Here is a 25,965-nt window from a genome sequence, read left to right as displayed (position 1 = left end):
TAGCCTAGGATCACAAAACCAAACAATTATAGGGGCCAGGCAGATAGAGGCTGGCAGGATAGGGACAGGGGTCATCTCCTAAGGGCCTCAGACCATTATTAGAATAGAAATGTGGATCCAGTGTTGTCATATATGATTTTTTTTTTCAAGAGAAGGTGGAAATAGGGCTTTTTATAGGAAACCTTCCCCTTGTAAATGAACCGTGCCAGCCAGGGGAGACACCTAGGCTGCCAACTCTCACACTGACTTGACTTCCAAAGTACAGCCCTTGATGTTGAAAGGTTAACATAAATGGCATCGGGGGATGTTTAGGATTTAGCGGTCACTTCTAATGTGCACTCTGAGGAAGAGAAAAAGGCAAGACAGGTCCGGGGTCACAAACCTCTCTCTTGGACCAACATTTCAGAGTAGGTTTCTCAATTCCTGTGGGGAGGTGCTTTGGAAGAACTGGTCCATTTGGAGACTGGTCTGTGCCTAAGTCTGTAGCTTTTCTATACCTCGTCTGTTTCTTGATTTTGAAGGAGGGCAGTAACAAGGGAAATTACAGAACTTGGTCTTTGAGAGCTCAGGAGGAGGAGTAAGATCTCTGGAGCCTGGATGCCCATGATTAAAAATAAGGATTTTTTTTTAAGAAGGGGTCTAGGGACCCAGGGGAAGGCTACTATTAGAGCAAGTAGTTGGGCCTAATTTTTGCAGTATGTATAGAGACTAGATGGGATGTAGACAGCTCTCCACTTCCATACCTTCCCCCTTTGTTGAGGGTGTATAATCCTGTATTTTTTGCTCACAAAGACCTCTCTGGGTAACAGGGGACCTGTAGACAAATGAACTGTATCACACCATTTTTGGCAGGAGTATCCTGGTTTTATCTGGCTGGAGGGGCCTGAGCCCAAGGCTGGAAACCCAGCGTTGGGCTGGCCAGGGAGCATCACCGTGAGACTTCGGCTGGGGGCTAACCGGAGCTTTTGGAGACCACAGAGGTCCCCACAAGAGCAGAGCTCAGCGAAGGATGAGAAAATGGCCCACAACACTGGTAGAAGTTTTGAATTACAAGGGCTCTAGGCATGGAATGGGCTGCAGACAGTCCTCCATTCTGGTCTTTAAGGGAGTTGTACTGGGTTTCCAGTACTTACTAACTTTGCCGGCTACACTCATGGTTTAACACCAAGACAATAAGGCCCACCAGCCAGGTAAATGGATTTGGTTTTAGAAATGTCAAGTGCTTTGTGGAGATTAAGGATAGGAAAGAAAAATTCCTAAGTATATATACTTGCTTGAGGGAAGGGCCCTGTATTTTCATTTGCTTCTTAACCTTGTCACGGTGAATGGCATTGACCACTTTTCATTACCTATGAGCTGGTTGACCTTCAGTAGGTAGGTAGAAGGCCACTGGCCAAATGTAAACATTTGCTCATCATGAATGTTACTGTGTTGATTATACATTTTCTGCTTTGCAGGGATGTTTATTAGTTCCATATAGCAGATAATTAGAAGATAATTAGTAGGTCTTTTTTTTTTTAAAATCTTTGTTTAGACATTAATACAGTAAATACTTATTGGTGTACCTCCTTACAGAAGTTTATATGGGAATTGAGGGTGGGTATAGTTGACCTAATTTGGAATTCAGGTCTTTTTTCCTCTAGAAATACCCTTATCTCCTGGATTAGATGAGATTTAAACAGAACTGGATTAAACATACCTGCATTTATGTTCTTTTTTGTTAATATTTGCTGAAGTTTATCATTGAAATATGAAGGCTACAGCTTCCCCTGTAATTATAATTCCATATCACCACATGTATTCTGTGTTGCTTTTATTTAATGAAAAAGGCTAGTTTCAAATCTACATTAAGCTGAGCTGAATACAAAGTCTGAGTGAGGGAGGCCAGGTGTGTGGTCTTGTTTGTAAAATCATGGCTACTGTCCTTTGGCCTTAAAACTTCAGGAAAGGCACTTCAAAGGGCTTCGTGTTTGCGTGTTTCAGTGCCAGGGCATAGGAGTAGACCCTGGCGTCCACTGTCAGATGCTCTTCGGCTACCAAAGCTACAGGAAGCAAAGAATACAAGTTAGATTTTGAAGAAAATAAAGGAGAATACCCCTTACCAATCAATTGATACGGACTGAGCTCCTACTATGTGCCAGTTCCCACGCTCGATGGAGATAGAGCAGGGAACAAGACCTATTCTGCCTTCTGGGATCTTGCCCTAGTCAGAAGACGAAAGGATATATAAGCAGGAGTACATTTCCAGCAAAAGCCCAGAAGAAGAAAAAAGAGGAAAGGCAGGAGACCACACACATCAGAGGTGAGGGCTTGATGCGTCAGAACAGCAGAGCTGTAAGTTGATAGATGTCATCGCTACTTCTTTGAGAGCTCACTCTCGGGATGGGGGCAGGGGGTGACCCTCCAGGTCCTTCTCTCGGGATCCGAGCATCTTCTCCACTGCCAGGAGCACAGACTTTGCACCTGTAAGGTCAGCCGCACGCACCACTGCACTAGCACAATGAGGTCACGGGAGCGTAGTCGTGCCCGCGGCTTTGAGGGGAGCTTCTGTTTTGCTCAGGCGGAGGGGAGCAGACCTGGAATCTGTCACTTGTTTTCCTAGCCATTAGCTTAGGCACAAGCTCAGAGGCATGCTGATCCCTGAAGGGAGGCCGGTGTCCTAACTCCTCTGTGCAGGGCAGGGGCTGGGAAGTGCTGAAAGCTCTATCGCGTAACCAACTGACCTCGAGAGACTTTCCTCTCAGCCTCTAAAATGTGATCTGTTGAATAAATGGTTTGATTACTGTATTTCAATTCTAATAAAGCTAGGAAAAATGGTTCTTTCCCCGTTTTCCTCTTTCTATAGAGCTGCCCCTCTCTTCCTCCCTCCCTCCCTCGCTCTCGCACTATTTATTGTCCCCTCTTCTAAGGCTAGATCTAGGGAGGTGAAGTTAGATGGAAGGGAGAAAGAAGTTCTTTAAAGGAACGCTTCTTTCCTATAAAAACGCAGTACAGACATACAGCGTCTAACATTTAAGCCCTTCTGTGCCAACATTATCTTGTTTAATTGTACTCACGCTCCCAGGGGACAGGGGTGATCTCTCCTTCCTGTTTTCGGAGAAAAGCCCGGAGAGGCTGTGGCACGTTTTCAAGGTTATACCCAGTACACAGTCGGCTGAACCTCAGACCTAGTCAGACCCGACAGACTCAAAGTTGTGCTGCCTGTTACTGGCAGCCCAGCTTTTCTCTGAGGAAACGAGGGCTGCCTGTCTCCAGTAGGCGCATTTCTCACTCTGAGCTCTTGAGGGGCTTAACCTACCTTAGGTCTAGTTTAAAAAAAAATTTTTTTTTAACGTTTGTTTAATTTTTGAGACAGAGACAGAGCTCGAGGCAGGGAGGGGCAGAGAGAGAGGGAAACAGAATCCCAAGCAGGCTCCAGGCTCTGAGCTGTCAGCACAGAGCCCGTTGTGGGGCTCGAACTCACAAAGTGTGAGATCATGACCTGAGCCGAAGTCGGACGCTTAACTGACTGAGCCACCCAGGCGCTCCAGGTCTAGTTTTTAAAAAGGCAAACTAGGAAGGAAAGCTTTCTAGGAAAGCTGAATTACAGTAGTTCTTGGAAGCTTATATTACTTTAATTTATGAATATTCATTTTTGACAGAGACAGAGCATGAGTGGGGAACAGGTGAGAGAGAGAGACACACACACATAGAATCTGAAGCAGGCTCCAGGCTCTGAGCTGTCAGCACAGAGCCCTACACGGGGCTCGAACCCACAGACCGTGAGATCGTGACCCGACCTGAAGTTAGACGTTTAACTGACTAAGCGACCCAGGCGCCCCTCATATTTACTTTTAAAACAACAGAGACATTAGAAATAAAATTGTAAGCACTGGTAGTTATGGAAGGGGAGAAAGAGCCCCCAAAGCCTCAGGTCAAATAGTGTTTCAAGCGAATTTTTGAAGTAAAAACTGTTAAACATTCGAGTTAGGACGATTATCTGTTCCTTTACAAATGAGTGAATGGGGACTTAGCAGCCGGCATGGAGATGCTCCCTGAAGGGCCTCGGTCAGGTTTCCAGTAGAGCATAGACTGATGTCGTTTTACCAAAGGACATCTGCCCACGTAACCTTATTCAATTTTTTACAAAATCCTGAGTAGATGGGCTGGCCAGAAATTACACACTGTAATTACATGACCAGTAGTTTACTAGGGTGACGCTGTTAGTTTGGTTTATTATATCAGCATATTGCTCTTTGTATATAGTAGATACCTCAGTCTTTGTAGAGAGAATCTTGTTAAATTCTCCTTTAACTTCTACCCTGCACGAAGTACCATCCAACACGCTAGCATTTTTGAGGATCAGCTAAAAGATACGTACTTAGGCCTCTGCAATGCCATGGGTTACAGACACGAGGTGTAGAAGTCTGGGCTCATCTGCAGGAAGATGACTTTGGCTATTCTATAGGGAAAAAAACCCACCGAAAGCTTTCAACTTGACACAGAATGTTTTGCTCATATTTTCAAACTCTATGCCACCCAGCAAGGAAAATTGTTGGTTAACTGCAGCTCTACAACATTTCTAGGTATGTGACTTTAACGAGGAAGAGTGTAAAGAGTGCAACTCAAGTTCGTTCCTCACCGAATGGGACTGGGGGTGGGGAAAATCAAGAAAACTGGGGAATAGTCTTAAGAATGCTTACCATCAAGTCTCTTCAGCAGGTCATTCTTTGGTAAGGAAATTACTTCGACAAATTCTAAACAAACAAAGTGCAAGTGAAAACGAAGCTCAAGAATTAGAGAGCCTACCAGAACACCACGACATGCCTGTGGCCATCTCCACCGCGCTAGGCCAGACACGTCAGCTGCGGCGAGCTGGGTAACATACCTCCGTCTCCTGAAAAAAACAGAAGGAGGACATTGCAGTAAGGTCTGCTGCCCTAAAACACTGCATGAGTTTGGTGCAAGACACACCAAAAAGGGCGTAAGAATTCAACAGAGACCTGGGTCTCTACTAATTTAACCTATGTACATTAGATTCTATGTACAATCTATGTAGACTATATTAGATTCTATAGATTTTAATAGATCTATATAAGAAACAATCCAACAGTACAAAATTATTGTTCTCCAAATCAAATGTTTTAGAGCAAAACTTAAAGCATGTTCTATGATAATACACTAGGTGTTTTTAAATTGTTAAAACATGAAATTTACCATTTTAACCATTATTTTAATGTTTATTTATGAGAGGGAGAGACAGCGTGAGCAGGGGAAGGGCAGAGAAAGATGGAGACAGAATCCGAAGCAGGCTCCAGGCTCTGAGCTGTCAGCACAGAGCCCGGCGCAGGGCTCGAACCCATGAACCATGAGATCCTGACCTGAGCTGAAGTTGGACGTTCAACTGACTGAGCCACCCAGGTGCCCCTTAACCAGTTTTAATGGTGCAATTTAAAGGCATTAAATACATTCACACTGCTGTGCAGTTATCAGCACTATCCTTCTCCAGAACCCTTTCAGCAACCCAAACAGAACCTGGGTGCCCATTAAACAGTATGTCCCCATATGTGAGGACCTCTCTTCTACTTTGTTTCTACGAATATTTTAGGTAACCTCATGAGTGGAATCACAATATTTATACTTTAAAAACTTTTTTTTCTTAAGTAAGCTCTACACCCAAACATGGGGCCCAAACTCAGAACCTTGAGATCAAGAGCTGTACGTTCCACGGACTGAGCCAACCAGGTGCCCCAATTTAATTCTCTGTCTGGCCTGACGAAGCACTCAGCACCACGTTACCGGAGGTCACCCCACTCAGCAAGCCGCACCCGGGCTGCTGGCTGGCTGGAACTCCACTGTGCATATTCACCATGTTTTTCTGGTCCGGTCATCTCCCAGTGGACACAAGTGGCATCCACCTTTTGGGTACTGTGATGCTGTGTGGACACTGGTTTGCAAGTCCCTCTCTGAGCCCCTGCTTTCGGTGCTTTGGGGTGTAAACCTCCGAGGGGTCTTGTTGGCTCCTGTGACAATTCCCTTCACCTCTGAGGACTGGCAGACTCCTCCACGGCAAGTTCTATGCGCACTTGCAAGTCTGAACGTTGAGTGTTTAAAATCAGCTGTGAGGGGCACCGACACGTTCAGGAGCCACTGAGGCGGTGAGACACGGAAGGATGTGGCTGTGGTGTGTGACACCCCCTTCAATGCGGTAGGAGACAACAGGGAGCTGACAGGCGTTAAAGCTGGAGTCCCAACTTGCTAACAAGTCTAAGAGAACAAGGAGTTTCCCCAGCGTTTCCCTAAGCAGGGAGCTCAGTCCACAACAACCAGCCGCTGGCCTCTAACGACCAGTCTTGCCACTGTCACAGCCACGCGAAGGCACACGTCTGTGATTCTGAAGATTTCCACTGTTTCCTCTTCAGACCTGGCGCTCATGTTACTAAGTGGGAATAAACTCCGTACAGAAAATAGGGAAATGGGAGAATTTAACATTTTATAAAGAATGCATAAAATCAGCTGAGTGTTAAAAACACTATAGGACCCAAAAGGGCCTGGAGTACTGACGAAGTATCTACAGACCTGTCACTCTTCTCTTCTCACCAAGGAGAAACCCAGTTCGGAGCGAGGTAACCAATCATCAGTGCACCAGAACCACCTTACCCGTAGCCGACGCGCACTCACCTGGCTTTGGCTTAGGCCTCACGTTTTCAGCATCATCTCCGTTGATAGTTACGGTCACAATGTGTGTGGTACAGCTTGTCAAGCCGGGATCCATACATACAGCTACGGAGAGAAGCAACCAATCACCTTCAAGGACACCAGTCAGATTCGACGGGTTTCGTTACTCAGATGCCTTCGGAAGGAAACTGGGCTCAGGACTCACAGTGCACACAGAGCCCGGGCAGGAAACTATGCTTGGCCTGATTCGCTCAGCATACGCTGGAGGACGGCACAGCACACACATTTCCCCCCAGAGTTCCTGGGTTAAGCACGCGAAGTCTGGGGGGAGACAATACTGATGTTGTCAGATCCTTTCACCACGTTGAGAAGAAAAATCTAGTGAGGAGGCACGTGGAGGAGGGAAGTCAGAAAGCTTAGGATCTGGCAAACTGTGGAAGGTAAGCCAATCTGCCATCTCTTCTCCGGCTTCAGGGCCTCGTGCGGAGGGGAGGCTCACGTGTACACAGGGACTGAACCTAGTTAGGATTTCTCCCCTGGGAATTAGCCTCAGCGAAATATCCCTTACACCGAGAACAGTGTACTGGTTGGTGAACCGTCAAGGGTCTGTCCCCAAGTACACGCCTGGAGAGCAGTACAAACCTGGAGAGCACTCTGCAACGTCACCTTTGTAGCCAGTTTCTTCCTCGAGTTCCCGAAGAGCTGCTGCTTCCGGGCTCTCGTTTTCATCGATGAGACCTGCAAGTCCAAACTGTTCGTGAGGCGAGAGGGAAATCCTCTCCTTCTGATACTATTGCTGCTGAGCTATGTGAGACGGACCAGAGGACTGTGAAAACTGGTGGTATGGGTCAGACTGACTGAGGCTTGGAGCTTTCCAAAGAGAAAAGGCAGGGGCGCCTGGGTGGCTCAGTAGGTTGAGCATCCGACTCTTGATTTCAGCTCAGGTCATGAGATCGAGCCCTGCGTTGTGCTCAGCACTGGGCGTGGAGCCTGCTTGGGATTCTCTCTCTCTCACTCTGCCCTTCCCCTGCTCACACACTCACCCTGTCTCTCAAAAAAAAAAAGGGCAAAAGAATAACACCCCAGGCAGAGTAAGGAGGTCCTGACAGCTGTCATCTGTTCCTCTTACTCAGACCCCGGCTGTACCCGCAGGTTTCTCAGCAGCACAGAAAGCACTGACCCGTGTGGACTGCTAACTGGCTTGGCGCCGACGGCCTGATGGCCCAGCTTATGGACCCGGCTGTGTGGCACGGCCCAGGAAGCCTGTCACTCTTTTCAGGTTCCTCGTGTGACCCTGTCACCTATCTTGCTTTCCTCCCTCGCAGAGTGATACTGAGTCCGTAAAGAAATGCCAGGATGAGTAAGACCTGCGAGGGAGGAAGGGAGGCTGGCGGACTCGAGACACGGGCCGTGCTCGCAGCGAGCACTAACCAGGGAAGCTGAGTGCGGAGGACCGTAGAACGCAGATTATTTCACCCGAAAAGGAAATGATGCAAAGAAAAAAGTGAAACGCAGGCTATTTAGTTACTTTTAAAGTTCTTAATTTCTTCAGTGAAATGGCAGGTACACGAGAAAAGAAAAAGTTGTGACGCATTTTCGTGGGCTAGAATTTCAGCACAGAACGTACTCCACCGAGTGAGTGAGATCTATTCTCTTCAGACGCGAAGAGCCCAGTTAGGTGCTCTGATGACACAGTGCCCCACACTCTGGAAAGCTCTACTTTCTGTGCAACTCGAGAGAATATTCTAGTGGAATTTAAGGCAGTTTCCCCACCTGCGTACATACAGGAAGACCAAGATATCTTTTCCAGTCATAGGTTTTGGAGTTAAGAGTCTGGCCTAGTTATTACTGTGAGTTTCTTGTCAGAAGCAGGCTGCTAGTGATAGAAAATGAACTCACTTGGCAAATGAGGGAAGAGCAATTCCTCAAAGAGAAGCCAGAGAAAATACTGCTGAGAGGTCGGTGGCCTGGGACCACACCCTCGCCTCCCTTCAGGGGGTTAGCGCATCCAAGAGTGCATTTGAGGGACGCATTTTTTTATTAACATAAACCACCCACAATAGATAAGGTGTCACGTGTCCAAGCGCTGGCCTTCTAGGTGTTCCAGGTGCTGGGCCCGGCGGTCAAGGACTCACCTGCGGGGAATTCCAGGCAGTAGCCGCCCATGGGCGGTCGGAACTGCTTCACCAGAACGATGCACTCGTAATGCAGCGTCCGCTGCAGCACTGGGATGACCGCCACACCTGGGACCGGGAGAGAAAACCAAGGAAGCCCCTCATGAAATCAGGGAGAACTTAGTACAGGGTCAAGGACAGAATTCCCGCCTACGCGAACCTCTGCAGAGACCCAGTTCTCAGCCTGCAGCAGCCAGACCGTTGGTGAGGTTATACTGGTCTATGTGCGCTTGTATTTCCTTCAAGCGATAAATCGAGTCAGTCCCAGTGTCTGTAGCAGATGCTAACTAAATTAGAGTCTATTGTTTTAGGATAAAGGACCTTTTCTCCCAAGGAGTATTTTACTTGGCCTTCTGAGAGAACACAGACAAAACCCCAGTGCATTCTGGAAAACAGAAACTACCTACAAGGAGTTCTGGGCTCCCTCCCTCCCCCCAGCTCTCGGGGCAGACAAAGACAGGGACAAAAACAGCAGCCATTGCAGCTACTCTGTTCATTTCCAGGACAGAGACACAGAAGGGCACGTGAACTGAACAGACGGTCTCTTCTCCTAATTCCATGCCCTCGTCAATTTATAAACCAACTGGTTCATCATAAAGTAGTTCCAAATAGTTTTCCAAACTAAAGGCTCTCACCTAGGTCCTCTGAAGAGAACTCAGAGGATTTCTAGAAGTCCTACCTAGACATGGCATGTGGCTTCACATTATATGGACTTCTGTTTGACTATAAATATTAGTTATACTTTCCCCTCAAAACCACTGGGACGGGGCCTAGATAACAGGGGCCAGAAGTTATTTACAGAGAAAGACTGATTTAGTCACAAAGCACTGCAAAAAGGAACACCAGACTTAAACATAACAGATCATAATCGAAGAGAGCTGCTCTGAGGGCTGGGTTAAAGTAAAGAGAACCCCGCCTCCTGCCGTCAAGCATGGTGACTTCCTCCATGAAGAGTTGTAAGGGGTTTGTGCTCCTACCATCGGCCGACTGCCCCTTCCTGGTCGTACGTTTCACTGTTTCCCACGTTCTGTTCAGGCAGAGAAGCAAAAACAAAATCACTAGTGTCACAGAGGAGAACACCCTTGGGTTTTCAGTCCACAACCAGAACTTTACAAATGTGAAGCATGCAAGTGTGATAATGATGATGGCCAAGGAGACCACAACAATACAGATCCATAAGGGAAAAGCCAATTAATCGTGCTTTCCTGTAGCTTCTGAAACTTTTTCCAAAGAACATGAGCCACCTTACATCTGATCCTCTGAATGGTATCTAAACAGAAGGCCTACTGGTCGCTTAAGCTGTCTTTCAAATTGTTCATTGGGAAGATTTCAGTTTGGATCATAAATCTACAGGTTAGGAGTAAATGAAGCTATTGAGCAGTCTGTGCAAATTAAGCTCCTAGGAGAATTTCCAGCTTTTTTGCTAAGAGTGAATGATACTCTGCAGAATGCGAACCACTGAGACAGTTATTTATGTATAACCTAAAATCTAACAGTCTTAGAAAGCAGGGCCATGCCATTTACTAATTGAGGAATTCTTACATTTAGGCGAGTGCTCTATTTTTTATGTTTGTGATCGCTCTCATCTAAGGGAAAAAAGTGAGATGAGGAATGGTAAGTTCCTGCTCCCTTTTATGGCTTTATTCCTTCCTGATGGGCTATTTGTTTTTTGGAGAACAACGTCCTGAGAATCCCCTTACTGGTACAATGGTGTTTGAAGGGGAAGGACATATGAAGGGAAGTCCCCTTCACTCTTATCCCTTAGACCGGAAAGAAGTAGTAGAAAGCAATGGGAGTGAAGAAGCAAATCAACTTTGGATCCAAGAGAAATAAGACGTCTGAGTGGCTCTGGGGACCGGGGTAAGGAAGGTGTCAACATCTGCCTCCCTCAGGAAGAGCGGGTATGATGAGACGGACCGCCCAGAGGAGCCTCACACTTTTTAAATGGCTGTGCTTAAGGCCGGGACTGTGTCACATTTTCTATTTCTTTGTCACATTTCTATAAATCCAGATACTTAATCTAGTTTAAAAAAAAAAAAAAAAACACCTTTCTGTAAACTGTAGATCTCTTGGTATTATACCCAGATTCGAACAGCGAATGTGTCAAAATGAGCCTATGAAAACTACACACTGCTGTGACGACTCATAACCGCCCAACATTCCTGTTAGTAACAAGAAGCCAACCAACAAGCAATTCTGATAAGTAAATAGTACAGATGGCAAGAGAGGAGACACCTTTTCAGCTCTCTCTGCCGCCCCTTAGGGTTAGTCCTAAGACTGCAGAAGGTAGTGCTGGGAGGGGCCGTGAAGGGGCCGTCCCAAATACACCTGGGACAAGAGGCACAGAGAGTAGCGTCATTATAGTGGTTAAGATGATGTAAAATAACCGGTAACGAGCCGTGCATCATGAGCAATGAAACATAAATCCATTTATACAGGATCCTGGAATCGGGATGCCCCATGGGAGCTCCAGTCATCTTCAAGGGACTCTGAGAGATGAGCGTTTGACTGAGTCAGGCAATCTCAGGCCCTACCTGCCCACCAGCTAAGCCCACAGCCACACATCACGTGAGACCATTCCCTCAGGTGTGAAACTAGGGAATTAAGAGTATGTTAGCTCAAAAGCCTCTCGTGGCTTTAGAATTCTGATTCTAGTTAAGTTACTCCATTTTCTGAGTAACTGCCATAGGAGAAAGCTTGTTTTGTGTTCTTCCCCCGGTCCACAAACACAAGAGGCAGGAAGGGCACAAAGGTGACTTCAGCTCTGCCCCTGTATCCATCAGGGGGCATACTGCCAGTGTGTTTTTACACTCCTGAATTCAGCTCCGTGTCCTTATCCACGAATAACATGGAAGAACAAAGGATTTCTAGCTCCTACTTCATCCTTACCGACATGCTTTTGTATCAGTGTATATGAGTCATGACCTACGGCAAAGTACAGGATTCTCTCTTCAAAGCCTGACACTCTGGTATGAAGGAAATGTCAGTGCTTTACCCAAGAGCTCAAGGAAGACCTACACGTGCAAGAACGGAGGTGAACATGCTATCAACAGGCCACATAAGCAGGTACTTGGTAGGCAGGCGTTAGAGTGCACGCCTCAGCTACTCAAACAGCCTCCCCGGAACTGAGACCTGGACACGAGTATCCCGAAAAGAGTCTCCACGTGATTCGGATGCACGTCCCTGATTAAGAAACGCTGAAGGAGGAAGAGGAGTCCAGTGAAGAAAGGAGATGGGGCAAATGCACACGCATTCTTTAGATTAATCCGTCTTAATATGATTAAGAGTCATATTTGTGTTACAAACTCCACAGTTGAAAGAGAGCCAAACTGTATCATTACAAACTGGGTTCCAACCCGTCTATGTTTTCACAAGTATCAGTTGGTTTGAACATACTGTGTTCCTTAGGCTCGGGCCCGGCCACATTTCTGTGCTGTATCCCTGCGCCTGCTGTTCATTCCCTATTTAGTTCTGCACATCAGAGTCTCTTTAAACAAGTGTTCTGCTGAACGCTTCCCCTGTGCTGATGGGTGGTAGCGCACTTGGCTTTCTTACTTTGAGGTTTTAATTTAATAGTGGTCTGGATAGCTTAATGTTTCCCACAGCCCTCCAACACCGCCCTTTGGAGTATTTTTGCTCGTTTAGTAGATATAATTAAAGTGGTTTCAATTACTGGTAAGTCCATGTACTCTCACACTGATGACAGAAGTATTTCCTCACAAAGAAAGTCTACATTCTTACTTGATTCCTTAGCACATGGGAGTTTTTTTCTGAAATGAATTTATATCATATAATCTGCATACTTTTAAACTTAGTCTTATTTTTGTATTTTCTCATTCTATTTCATTCCTTTTTATATTTCACTAGGGAAATGTTTAACACTTTTTTCTGATAATTTTAATATAAAAAATTTCTCTTCAGAGCAGGGTGAAAGAAGCTAAAAAAATTCTAAACAGAAAATTTGGAAAACAGAAGAAAAAAGGTTTACCACACGGCTGCCATTAATGTTTCGCCAATTTTCCTCCTAATCTTTTTTTATATATTATTTGGAAAGAATTTAAAAAGCATACACACAATTTCCTACTTTATTATCAACTTAATAACTTTTCTCAACTTGCTAGATTGTCTTCAGAATCTGCTTTGTAGATAACTGCATATATTCTAACAAATGAATACACTGAAAAGTTATTTCCCCGTTTTTAAACTGAGAATTGACATACAATATTGTATGTGAGGTGTAGAACACAGTTACTCAATAATTATATACATTACAAAATGGTGACCACAATAAGGGTAGTAACCATGTGTCACCCTGCAAAGCTGTTATAGTATTATAGATTATACGCCCTTATACTGTATGTATTTTTATTATGCTACACTAGAACAATTATTTCCCAAGCTTTAAGATGGTTAGGGTGCTTTCGGTTTGTCTTAATTTTTTTAAATTTTGTGAACACTGGGTGCTTTCAATTTGACTTTGTTTTTTTAAATTTTGTGAACATTTTTCATGCATTAAATGACCCCAGACAGTCAGTCTCAGGAGTGAGATTACTGGGGTTGACGGGTGTTAAATCTTTATGGGCAGTTGGTACATACTGTGAAATGCTTTGCAAAACTTTTTTTTTCTTTTTTCTTTTACAATTTACATTTCCATGAGCAAGGTGTAAAGCATGTAAGTTTTACCTCAAACCCAGCAATGTTCTCTCCTTCCTCCTTCTAATTTAGAAATTAAAACCTGGTCGGGCTCTGTGCAGACAGCTCAAAGCCTGGGGCCTGCTTCAGATTCTGTGTCTCCCTCTCTCTCTGACCCTCCCCTGCTCATGCTGTCTCTCTTTCACTCTCAGAAATAAACAAAACATTAAAAACAATTAAAAGAAAAAAAAACCCTGGTGTGGCTCAGAGGAGGAAATGTGGATTGTTAATTACTCTGCTGCTTTATCAGCTTCAGTTGGGGCTTGGCCCAAATTTCTGGTTCATTCTAATCTAATCTACTCAGGGCGAATGGTGTTAAAATCAATTCCTGATTACTTAATGTAACAAATTTACAATGTAATTGTATTCAGCGATTAGAAGTAACCCAAACATTCTGACAGTGGGAAAATACGGATTTTTCATTTAAGACCGAGTTTACAATGAAAAAAGTATCAGTTTATGCCAGACACTAAGTGGAGACCCCAAGAACCCAAATACTGAGCATTTTACAAAAGGGAAAAAAAACCATTTACCTTATTTTACCAGTAGGATCCATGTACGTCGTTTTTTCAAGCTTGACCCATTTTCCTTCTGAAATTAACTAAAAGGAGACAGTAAGTTGGGAAGCTTTTAAACCGAGGATTTTATTTAGAAGGTGTTTTCTTTCAGATTTTCTCTGTGTGGCCCTCCCGGGGATCACGTTTCCCTCCCAATAATTAGTGCAGGTTTTCAGTTCAAAGTTTGGGAAGTTGTCTTCCTGAAGGGTGGTTCTGCTGCTTTTTGGGGTTTTGGAAGTAATACTGAGAGGTGGAAAGAAATGATAGTTGAAACACTCCTGGGTGGGGGTGTGGCGGGCAGACAGGGAGGATGGAGGAGTGAGGGGTTTTCTGGGACCCAGTGATCTATCCCCTGAGCCCGTTGCTTGTCACACAGGTGTGTTCAGTAGGTAGCAAGCCATCAGTAGCGGTTTACAATCAGTGACGACAGGGAAGGCTGTCTGAGGAGACCACGTCCGATGACTGCAGTGGCACATGTGCTTCCCACCCAACCTGAGACAGGCAGCCCGAGTCGTTCTGCCTGGACACCGGGTTTTGAGTTTCAGTTATGAGGACTAACTTACTGCCGGCACTACCCTGAACTGAGAGGGGAGGGTCACTGCAGGCATAAAGCAACGCGTCCTCCTTACTATCCTATCTGTCACTTCTGGCCAGCAGCACCCTACTGATTATCAGCAGATCTAGTCACAGACAACATGGAAAGATTTTTAAACTATAAACAACCTCAGGAAGGTGTCAAGATCTGAGTTCCAAGATGAAGGACTTAAATTTTATCCACTCCAATGGTTCCTGAGGGAAGAGACTTATTAAAAACTAAACTGCATCACATGTCAGACATACATTAGTTCTGGGATTCAGACTACAACTAACAACTTAGATTTTTACTGTTCTTAAACATATGTACAGAGACCATAAACAGTTTACGAAGATGCAAGACTTAAGTATGAAGTGTCTAAACTCTAAAACTCCCATAGGACTTGTTCTTCTACCCGGGAAAACCTTTTTAAAATTTGAGAATTTTTATACAAACAGCCACAATCCACTTTAAAACAGTCTTGATTTCACTAGTGCATATAATTAAGAGATACACTCTTGCTCCCATACGAGAGCAAAATGCCCCTGAGTCCTAAAACGGGAGCAGAACACTGCTCAAAAGCTGTCTTTAAGAATTAAATGCAATCGTTTGAAATGATAGTCTACACATTTCATTTGGACTCAGCTCTGTGTGGGGAGAGAGCAGGGTAGTGAAAAATAATTTATACCTCCTCTGAAATAATAGACTGTTTGGTATTTCGAGAAGGATCTGCTGGCTCTTGGTTTTCCATTTTCAAACCGGTCAGTCTTTAGTCCTCAGGTAAGACGTTCACGCTGTAAGAGTAGTAAGATTTGTTTAGGCTACATTTATTTTTCTGAATGCAACATCTGAACAGAGGCTGCTTGTCAAAGTACTTAAAATGGTTAAAGACTTATCTGTCATCAAGGCTGCTTTGCTTGCGTGAGCCTGGGAAGACTGACCCAGACGGCGGGTCAGTGCAGAGGCCCCAGGATATATGCAGGAAAGAGCCGGCAGCCGTTCCAGTTAGATTCAGCCCGTGTTGGCTAAGCTCCTCCGGGGCCGGCACCAGGCACTGACACTTCCATTCTTGCATTTTCTGACTCCAAATTTAAAAACTTTCCAAGGGGAAACAGTACAAAAGTTGTATACCATTCCCCATTCCCACCCCTTAACCACTGTCCCTTATCTACCCTTTACAGCTCAACTGTAAGAGCTGTAGGGGCTCTTTCTGGCTCCCATAAATATATATATATTTAAAACTGGTAGTAAATGGATATACCGTTTTGATAATTTCAAAATGTGCAGTTCAGGAGAATGAAACACAATCCCATTGTTGTGGCCTGTTCACTTTGAAGTTTTAACACGGATCACAGTCATGGTTGTCCATGAGTTGCCAAGTATCACCATGTCCGTGGTGGAAAGAAAAGGCTCATCTCTTTTGTTATCCGCTACTACATCCTCTGTTCTTGGCTTATTCTCCCACAATGTCTAAAGATCTTTTTCTGCCCTTGAAATGGACTGAATAACCTGGATGCATACAGAATTATGGGCTGAAAATAACTTTCTATCAGAAATATGCGGGCACAACTCAGTTGTCTTGCTTCTGGTGCTGCCGTTGTGAAATCTGAAGTCATTCTGATTCCTGACCCTTTTTCTACAGGGCCAGTTTTCTTTCTCTGGAAATCTGTAGTTATTCTTGTCTTCACGTAGAGGTTACTGCATTGGGTTCTAAAATGGGTCCTTCCTTTTTTTTTATTGAATGTAGTTGACATACAATATTATATTAGTTTAAGGTGTACAACATGGTGGTTCAATGTTTACACATATTATGAAGCCATTCCCATGGTAAGTCTACCACCATCTATCACCATACAAAAGTTGTTACAATATTATTAACTTTATTCCTATGCTGTACATTACATCCCTCTGTCTTATTTATAACTGAAATCTGTACCTGTTAATCCCCTTCTCTTATTTTGTCAAGTGGGTCCTTTTAATCTGGAAACCATAGTGTGCTTCTTTATGGGGAACTTTTCTTGAATTATTTCACTGGTAATCTCCTTATTTTCTCTGTTCTTTGTTTCAGAAACTGACCTAACTGTTGGACTTCCTAAGCTGATCTTCTGTCTTGCCTTTTTCATTTCTATTTTCTGTTTTCTTATCATCTTTAAAAAATTATTATTTTTATTTTTGAGACAGAGAGAAAGCACAAGCAGGGTAGAGGGCAGAGGGAAACAAAGAGAGAGAGACTCTTTAACAGGCTCCATGGTTATCTAGATGGTGTGGGTACTGGCATAAGGATAGACAGATAAACTGATGGAAAAGAGACTCCAGAATTAAACCCACGGATTTATGGTCAGTTGATTTTTTTTTTTTTTTGAGAGAGAGAGACTGAGAGGGAGAGAGCAGAGGAGGGGGCAGAGGGAGAAAGAATCTTAAGCAGGCTCCATTATCAGTGTGGAATCTGATGTGGGACTCAATCCACGACCGAAGGATCATGACCCAACTAAAATCAAGAGTTGGATGCTCAACTGACTGAGCCACCCAGGTGATCCTGCTCATCCAATTTTCAACAAAAGTGCCAAGTATTCCAAGGGGATAAAAAATAGACTTTTCAAGAGATTGTTCTGGGCCTAGACCCATACATTCACAAGGACAAAAATGAACCTCTGCCTAACACCATATATAAAAATTAACTCAAAATAGATCAGAGATCTAATGTAAGAGCTAAAACTACAAAACTCTTAGAAAAAAAATAAGTGTGTATCTTCATGATCCTGGGTTAGGCAATAATCTCTTAGATGCGACACATAAAGTACAGGCAATCAAAGAAAATAGAAATAACTTGCACTTCATCAAAATTAAAAACTTGTGTGTTTCAAAGGATACCATCAAGACAGTAAAAAACTACTTACAAAATGGGAAAAAAATGTACAAATCTGATAGAACTATATCTGAAATCTGCAAAAAACCCCTTAAAGCCCAATAATTGAAAAGACAAATAACAATTAAAAATAGGCAAATGACTTTCAAAGAAGATATACAATGGCCAATCAGCACATGAAAATATGTCCAGTGTTGTTAGCTATCAGAAAAAGGCAAGTCAGGGGTGCCTGGGTGGCTGTCAGTTGAGCGTCTGACTTCAGCTCAGGTCATGATCTCGCGGTTCGTGGATTGAGTCCTGTGTTGGGCTCTGTGCTGACAGCTCAGAGCCTGGAGCCTGTTTCAGGTTCTGTATCTCCTCCTCTCTGACCATCCCTTGCTCACGCTGTCTCTCTTGCTCTCTCAGAAATAAAGAAAAAAACATTAAAAAAATTTTTTTAAAAAAAGGTAAGTCAAAACCACAATGATACCACACTTTGCCCCTACTTTGATGACTATAATAAAAAACAGATGATAACAAGTGTTGGTGAGGAGGTGGAGAAACTGGTGTACACTGCCGGAAGGCATATAAAATGGTGCAGTCACTTTGGAAAACGATCCTCAAAAGGTTAACCATAAAGTTCCCATATATGACCTAGTAATTTCACTCCAAGAGAAATAAAAGCAGTATCATTTGTAACAGGCCCAGAGTGGAAACAACCCAGACATCTATCATTTGATGAATGGATATATAAAATGTGGTATTCCATTCAGTGGAATAATATTCATCCATAAAAAAGAATGAAATACTAGGGCGGCCCAGATGGTTAAAAAGCACCTGGCTTCAGCTCAGATCAAGATCTCAGTTTGTGAATTCAGGCCCCGCCTCAGGGTCTTCACTGACCTTGCCTAGCCTCCTTGGGATTCTCTCTCTCCCCNGTGCACTCTCCAAATAAAACTAAAAAAAAAAAAAAAGGCAACGAAGTACTGATACATGCTTCAACATGGATGAACCTTGAAAACCTGATCCCAAGTGTGAGAAGCCACACACAGGAGGCCAAACATTGTACGATTCCATTTATATGAAATATCCATATAGCAAATCCAGAGACCAAGAAAGCAGATTTGTGGTTGCCAAGACGCTGGGGGGAAGGAGAGAATAGGGAGTGACTGCTTATGGGTATGGGGTTTCTTTTTGATGAAAAATGTTCTAGAATTAAACGGTGGTGATGGTGGCACCATTTTGCGAATATACTAAAAACCAGGGATTTTTACAATTTAAGAAAGCGAATTTCACGGTATGTGAATTGCATTTCACTTAACAAAACAATCACCTTTGCAGTTTTAAAATCCCCAAGAGACAAAGAGTTGGCTTGCTGAAAGCCACGTTAAATGTAAAGGTTGACAAAGCCTGGGAGACAAGTCAAGGAGCTCTGCGTTACAAGTAACCATTTTACTGTCCTCTGGATGTATATTTTGCCCAATACTCAACACATATTTCTGTTTAAAATTAAGCGTATTTCTGTTGTGTTATTAAGGGGTGATCAACACTGGTGCTGTGGATTATTATGTGTGCAAGCCTAGGATTTCAATTTCCAATAAGGACTTTGGCAAAGAAGCAAAACTTGAGGCCCTAGGCAAGAAAAAAAATGATTTCATGCTGAAGAAATAAAAGCCACTCAATGAAGATGAGAGAAAGAAATGTTGACACATTTTCACACTAAAGAAGAAACTTGAAGAAATACTCACAAACTGTATTAATGTTTGTAAAAAACCAAACAAACATCAACTGTGTATCTTGGGTAACTCGGCTCACACAGCCAACGGCAGACGCAGTAAAAGGCAGGCAGTCTCCTGGATGCTAGGGCTATAGCGGTGCACACAACAGACAAAGGTCCTGTCCTCCACACACTTACATTCTGGTGGGGAGGGAAGGGAGAAAATTGAGAACAATATACATAATTTATGTCAGAGGCAACACGTTTTCCAGAGGCAGATTAGGAAGAATAAGAGTGGAGAAGGTGGGGTGTGTGTCGAGTGGTCAAGAAAACCCCTTTTAGGGGCACCTGGGTGGCTCAGCTGGTTAAGTGTCCGACTTCAGCTCAGGTCATGAGCTCACCATTTGTGAGCTTGAGCCCCGAATCGGGCTCTGTGCTGACAGCTCAGAGTCTGGAGCCTGCTTCGGATTCTGTGTCTCCCTCTCTCTGTCCCTCCCCTGCTTGTGCGGACTCTGTCTCTCAAAAGTAAATAAACGTTGGAAAAAAATTAAAAAAAAAAAAAAAGAAAGAAAGAAAGCCCCCTTTAATTTTGTGACATTTGAAGAGAGGCTTGAAAGTCATACAACAGTAACCCATGTGGATGTAGAGACAGTCATTTAGTTCTATGCAAACAGCATAAGAAAACCGGCAGTGACTTCTGGTTAACTTTTAACTAGCTTTGGTTTATATATGACAGATAACCTACATTGTTCAAGGCAATCAAAGCAGCATGAAAACTAACCATATGTTAAATCGATGGTTGGCTACTGGTCAATGTTTGTGGTTTCTACACCCGGATAAAAGAACTTTGTCTACCTACATTTTTATCTTCCAGATTTCCATTCCTTTTTATTAGTAACATATACATCGGAGGATTATTTCCTCTGCTTTTAATTCTAACACTTAAAAGAAAGTAACTTTTAGGCAACTACGCAACCCCATTTATTGCACAATGTACGTAATCTGTCTGGAACGGGGCAAAATGCCTGGATTAATTTTCTACCTTCTTTTGAAAAAAAAATTTTTTTTAATGTTTATTTGTCTTTCAGAGACAGAGACTGAATATGAGCAGGGGAGGGGCTGAGAGAGGGACACACAGAAGCCGAAGCAGGTCCAGGCTCCTAGCTGTCAGCACAGAGACTGATGCGGGGCTCAAACCCGCAACTGTGTTATCATGACCTGAGCAGAACCTGGAGGCTCAACTGACTGAGCCACCCAGGTGCCCCTCTACCTCTTTTTGAAAACTGGCATTTTGGTAACTGTTCTGTGCTTATCCAAACGTCTTAAAAACAGGTAACTGCAGGCCTCAAAAGTATAAACACCACCAAAAGTTCGTAAAGGAAGAGCTAGATAATCTGTAACTTTTTCTATGGAAAGGGTTCTTAACTGGATTACCAGTAAATCTGCACAAAATGAAGCTCGCCACCCCCAGGTGAGGATCTTTAAGGGCAGAAGGGCCACCAGCTCCTTTAAATTATCTGCGTGTCTCCTTATCTTTGTATCTTGAGAGCCTCTCTCAGATTGTCAAAGGGATTGTAGATGGCCAAAATGTGGAAAAAGTATTTTTTTTTTTTTTTTTTTTAGAGAGAGAGCGTGAGCGGGGGAGGGACAGAGGGAGACACAGAATCTGAAACAGGCTCCAGGCTCTGAGCTAGATGTCAGCACAGAGCCCAACGTGGGGCTTGAACCCGCAAACCGTGAGATCATGACCTGAGCCGAAGTTGGATGCTCAACCAACTGAGCCACCCAGGTGCCCCGAAAAAGTACTTTTCTAAAGGACTCTTTTTCATCTACTCTTCATCAACCATGTTAGTTAAAATCCCTTATGAAACGTTCTCCTGTAATCAAAAGCTGGATTTTTGGTCAGCAAATGTTAAGCTCTAAACAGTTGTTTCAACAGATCATATTTAAAAATATTGAAGCTAGAATGTTAGAGAGCTAGAAAAACAAAAAAACAAGCTATGGACATAAAAATTACCTAAAAGAAAAAAAGTGGCAAACAGGGCTGAACCTCTCCAGGGTAATTACTTGGAATGCAATCAGCCCCAAGGGGCAACAGTATTTTGTAGCAATCTGCTGACAGCGTAAATAACCAAAAAAAAAAAAAAGGTTACAGGGTGATTTCCAAAGTATATTCTTTACCCTGTGATTCCCAAAATGTTCAGGATTATAAAAGCATCTCAAAAACACTACTGGAACAAAAAAGGAATATTATTTTTGCACCATTTCAAAAACAGAAACTCAATGGTGCCATTTGGGGACTAGTCACTACACGTAGGCAGTACAGAAACAAATGAGGCTCCAACGCAAGCTGCACCCCCCCCCCTTACTGTGAAAGAGCTTTCCCTAGTTGACTCAATGCTATTTTGAGATTTAAAAGTAAAGTGTACATTTTCTCCACTTCATTAGCTAGCATTTCAAATCACCTATGTTTTGCTAATATGCACATTAGACTTTCTGTTGAGTTCTAATTCACAGGATGCATTTTCACTTAGTTTGGTCTGAAACACTGAATGTCTCTGATGTGTTAGCTGTATGATTTTTCCAGGGCACAAACAACTCTAGTGAGGGAAAACATCACAGGATTGTTAGAGTGCCACACAGTGGCAGGCAGGAGGCTAGCTGGCTTTCTGAGCATGGGCAGTTCAAACATTTGGGTTTGTATATACTAAGTATAAACTAAGCCATATTCCTGCCCTCGGGGACATCATAGTTCAAACTGCAAAGAACCAGAGGGTAATGCCTATCATAGAGATAATGCAACATCAGGGTGTTTTAAGTGAGTGAGAAATCATATCCACTTGGGAGGCAGGGAACATAGCAGACCTTGTAAAGGCTACTACTAAGAGGCCGTATGATATTATAATTTAGATACCAAGAAGGCAGGGAGAGAATTTGAAGTAGAAGGAACCAGATAAATAAACAGAGACACTAATGGGGGAAGGGTTGAGAAATTATAGTAGAGTTGGGCAAACTCTGTTGTTCTCAACCTTTCCCTCCCACCCCCTCCAAAAAAACCCACAAAACTCCGGAAACAAAGCCCATGCATATTATAGATGATGTTAACATTTGCAAACACATTTCCTAGGGCTTACACAGATGTGGCTCGACGTCTGACCCCTCCCCCAAATTTGCAGGTAACCCTGACTGACCTGCCACAACCCTGACTGTTGCTAGGTAAGCTCCTCTTGGGGACAGCACTTAAAATTTTCTGCTGAAGGGAGGAAGAGAAAGGATTACTTTTTCCCAATTTTAGGTATTTCAGTCTTAGTAATGAGCTGGATTCAGGTTAAGAGGGAGAGGAGTTTGCACTCAGGTTTGTCATTACTCAGTTATTACCATATTGGCATTCCTGCATTTTGCTGAGGTTGCAAAGTGAAGCAAAAATCACAGGAAATAACACCATGGCTACTCTCTCTCAGGTACAAATTGAGTACTGGAAATACCATTTATGCTCAACAAAATAAAAGGTGTGGAAACTCAAATCATAAGCAAAGCTTCTGATGGACCAAGGTCAGGCAGACGGAACAGTTTAATGATTGGATTGAGAAATTTACAATAAGGCATTTTGAAAGAAATTAAGTGGGAGAGGATTAATTTTTGCAAAAATAACTTTATGATCTTGTAAAGTTAAGCATCAAATGCTTGGGCCTGTCCAAGATGCCATTCTACATTCTTTCAGAATAATTACACAGAAAAAAATCACTTGATTTACAATGAGCAACGAATCAGTTAGTATGGGTACATTTAACAGTCTTGCTTATAGTCATAAAACTTTTAAACCTTTAGTTTCTTTTAAAGATAATATTTTGATCGGTCCTTCTTTGGTACTGCTCATGGTAAAATGTTCGTATCCACATCAAAAGGATCCACTTAACGTGAACTTTCCTTTGCTGACAAAGATGATCCTCTGATAATGAAGACTTCCTGTAGTTAATTTGTCAATTATGGAAAGCCACGGAGTTTCTTTTCTTTTCCTTTCGGACAGAAGTGGGGGTTGGGCGGGGAAGAGAGGTAACTAACATTTTACTGAAATTATGCTACTCGGGTGATTTATAATCATCACATTTACTTCTGGCTGGGAACTAATTACCCTTGGGAAGGTTAATTGGTTACAGCTCTATAGTAATAAGACCAGTAAAGAAGCTCGGGCAAGAGAGGATGTAGGTTTGGTATAGAGTGACAGCAGTGGCCAGGAAGCTTGCATGAGACTTTATTGTTCTAAATCAGTGTCTAGGACAGGGTTTCCACAGCTACTTCCAAGATGTCAGCGTTCAAACATGGGTACACTGAGTTTGAGATAGCAGCGAGATATCCAAGTGGGTAAAACCAGCAGGTAAATGAAAGTTTTAATTTAGAAGAGAAGTCATATGGTGGGATTCAGGGAAGCAAAGAAACGTTTTTTCATAATTTAGAACTGTGCAAAAAAAAAAAACTTCCCCCACAATCACTTAACTACTGATATTTTTAAGGCATGCATGAGAAAAAGCAACTATTTCAACTGTTGTAAAGGTTTTATTGAAGAAACTGGAGTATAAACACTTGATGGCTAAGTGAAGAAAAGACAAATATGGTGGCTAAGAAAATAATCGAAGGGAATTTAGCTGTATCCATTTAGAATAGTGGTGCATCTGGCAGTAATGCTGACTTATTCGAGGCTGGTTAAATGTGTAATTAGTTACTTAAAATCAACTGTAAGACTAAAAAGTCACTGAACACGCTTCTAAAGTAGATAGCCTGACTAAAAGACATCTGTGAAAAATTCCTTCCCAGCAGAGTTTATATTCAAGTTTACAAATTTGGCTGCTTCGCTGCAAATAACTGCAGTTCTGTATTAATGCTTTGCAGCTGCCTCAACCTCTACACTCAGGTTTCCTGGGCTGTTAACATAGGACTCTTCCAGAATGACTGTGTTCCCAGTTTCTAGTTCCACCTACACATCTATTGATTATCTTCAACAGAAAATACCTTACTCCAATTCACCCCAGCACTACTAACATTTCCTTCAGTAGGAACCTGTTTATTTCTAGATCAAATCAAAACAAACATTTAGAGTGATTGCTCCAACCCCCCCTCCTACCTCCCACATTAGGTCTCTCTTAAATCTGGCAGTCTGGCAGCGTATGGAGCATTGCTTCATTTCCCCTCAAAACAGAAAGGACTGCATAATCCTGGCTCTCAAAACACTTCATGAAAAGCTACTGCCGCCCCTCCCCCAGAATATACTGCAGCATTGTAATTTACCTCTACTGGGAAAAATGTATCTTTAAAAGCGATGCTCCCAACTAAACCACTTAGCCAGTAACATTTTTGAGAAAAACAAAACATCGAACTCTTCGGGGAAAAGCTTTTCACTCCAAACAGGCAGAGGATCCTGTAATTCTCCTAATGAATACTTTCCTGAAGAGGCCTGTAGTTGACGGGCTTCCTACCTTCTGATACAAAACTGCTTACACCAGACTGTGCACTTTTTTAAAAAAGATTTAATTTCTACACCCAACGTGGGGCCTGAACTCACGACCTGGAGATCACCTGAAGAGTGTGCAATTTTAAGGAGATACCTAAAATCTGCGCCCTGAGACAGACGTGACTGCGGCAGGTCTAAGGCATGTTACTGTAAGGAGGCGAGGTTTTAAAAGTCATTTCTCAGCAACTAGAAACTGATTTCTTTTGAAAAACAAACAGAAGTGTACTTTTAAAATATTCTGTTATCTGGTAGCCAACTGATAACGTCATTACGAAAGAGATACGGAAAATAACGGAGTGATGGGAGACAAGAGAAGGAAAAAGAATGATACTGCAAATTTCACTAGACCAGAATTCTTCCACTCTTAGGATCCCGGCCCGGCCCGGCTACTGATACAATCTGGGTGTATTTTTCCAGGCTGCTCCGTTGGCAGGGCTGGAAGAAATGCATTTCACGCTCAGAGGAGACACTTCTCCCCTCTCGTCCGTGTTCCCAAATTCACCTCTCCTCCTCTACCTTCAAAGCCGAACTCCCCGGGAGCGCACGGCCAGGATTCTCTCCCTGTCCCCTCAGAGGCCCCCTCCGCGTACGAAGAGGTGCCGTCACCCTCTTTGCAGATGCTTCAACCACTGCACTCAAATGAAGTTAACTGCAGTGGTTTCCTGCCTGCCCTTCTCCGAATAGTCCGGGCTCTTCTCCCGCGCTCCCCGGTCTTCTCTAAACTGGCCCTCCTCTCCGCGCCGCCGCAGCGGCCGCCCCCTCGCTTCCCGGGTCGCGCACCCAGCCGGCAGACTGGGACACGCGCGTGCGGCTGCCCGCACGCACCAGATGTGCTCCCTCCCTCGTCCCCAAAGAGGGGATTGTGCATGACTGGCCCGCGCCCCGTTACCTACTCCAAGGTGTGGGGCGAAGGGGAGGGTACTCCTTTGGGGAGGGGGACGAAAGAAGAAAGCACGAATCCGGGGCAGCAGTCTCAGAAGACACCGGTACTACTGCTGAAGGCAAAGCCGCACCTCGCGGTGATGAGGCTGTGAGCTCGGCCCCTCCCGCTTCCCGTAGAATCCCCGCCCGTGACCTCGCCTGAGAAAGTTACCTTCCGGGGCGGGGCACGCCTTCGAAGCCGCTCCTCAACACTTCCGGAATTCCTTTCGCGGGACGCGGACGCGTCGCGTGTGCTGGTGCGTGCGGGTGCGAGTGGCCACGGGAACGACGCCCCGCGATTCTCCTCCGCTCTTTTCTGCTA

The 25,965-nt window shown here is 43.8% G+C and overlaps 1 protein-coding gene across 6 annotated transcripts; it reads right to left on the bottom strand.

The window, feature by feature from the left end:
* Positions 1 to 1,796: 1,796 nt before the first annotated feature.
* NUDT5 (nudix hydrolase 5) lies at positions 1,797 to 25,965 on the bottom strand. Of its 6 annotated transcripts, none has more exons than XM_077758510.1 (10): positions 25,616 to 25,766; positions 15,343 to 15,448; positions 14,057 to 14,124; positions 9,809 to 9,858; positions 8,793 to 8,900; positions 7,300 to 7,395; positions 6,661 to 6,762; positions 4,868 to 4,876; positions 4,683 to 4,736; positions 1,797 to 2,042 (listed from the first exon to the last, which is right to left on the bottom strand). In XM_077758510.1, exons 2-10 carry the CDS (start codon positions 15,403 to 15,405, stop codon positions 1,933 to 1,935), a joined length of 660 nt encoding a protein of 219 aa, XP_077614636.1. In that variant the 5' UTR covers positions 15,406 to 15,448; positions 25,616 to 25,766; the 3' UTR covers positions 1,797 to 1,932. The 6 variants fall into 6 exon arrangements, with proteins under 6 accessions (XP_077614636.1, XP_077614633.1, XP_077614631.1 ...); XM_077758507.1 differs by lacking the exons at positions 4,683 to 4,736; positions 25,616 to 25,766 and adding exons at positions 19,248 to 19,417; positions 25,816 to 25,965 and having other exon boundaries at positions 1,953 to 2,042; positions 4,789 to 4,876; XM_077758505.1 differs by lacking the exon at positions 4,683 to 4,736 and adding an exon at positions 19,248 to 19,417 and having other exon boundaries at positions 1,953 to 2,042; positions 4,789 to 4,876.

Source organism: Crocuta crocuta, unplaced genomic scaffold (assembly GCF_008692635.1).
Source record: "Crocuta crocuta isolate KB4526 unplaced genomic scaffold, BGI_CrCroc_1.0 scaffold32, whole genome shotgun sequence".
In the NCBI taxonomy this organism is placed as follows: Eukaryota; Metazoa; Chordata; class Mammalia; order Carnivora; family Hyaenidae; genus Crocuta; species Crocuta crocuta.
This window is presented reverse-complemented; position numbering and strand designations above follow the sequence as displayed.

Coding starts and splice junctions, on each gene's coding strand:
- NUDT5 (XM_077758510.1), bottom strand. CDS start 15,405: ATGGAAAACCAAGAGCCAGCAGATCCTTCTCGAAATACCAAACAGTCT. Junction 14,125..15,342: donor AGTCTATTATTTCAGAGGAG/GTATAAATTATT, acceptor GTCTCCTTTTAG/TTAATTTCAGAAGGAAAATG. Junction 7,396..8,792: donor CTGCCTGGAATTCCCCGCAG/GTGAGTCCTTGA, acceptor TTGGACTTGCAG/GTCTCATCGATGAAAACGAG.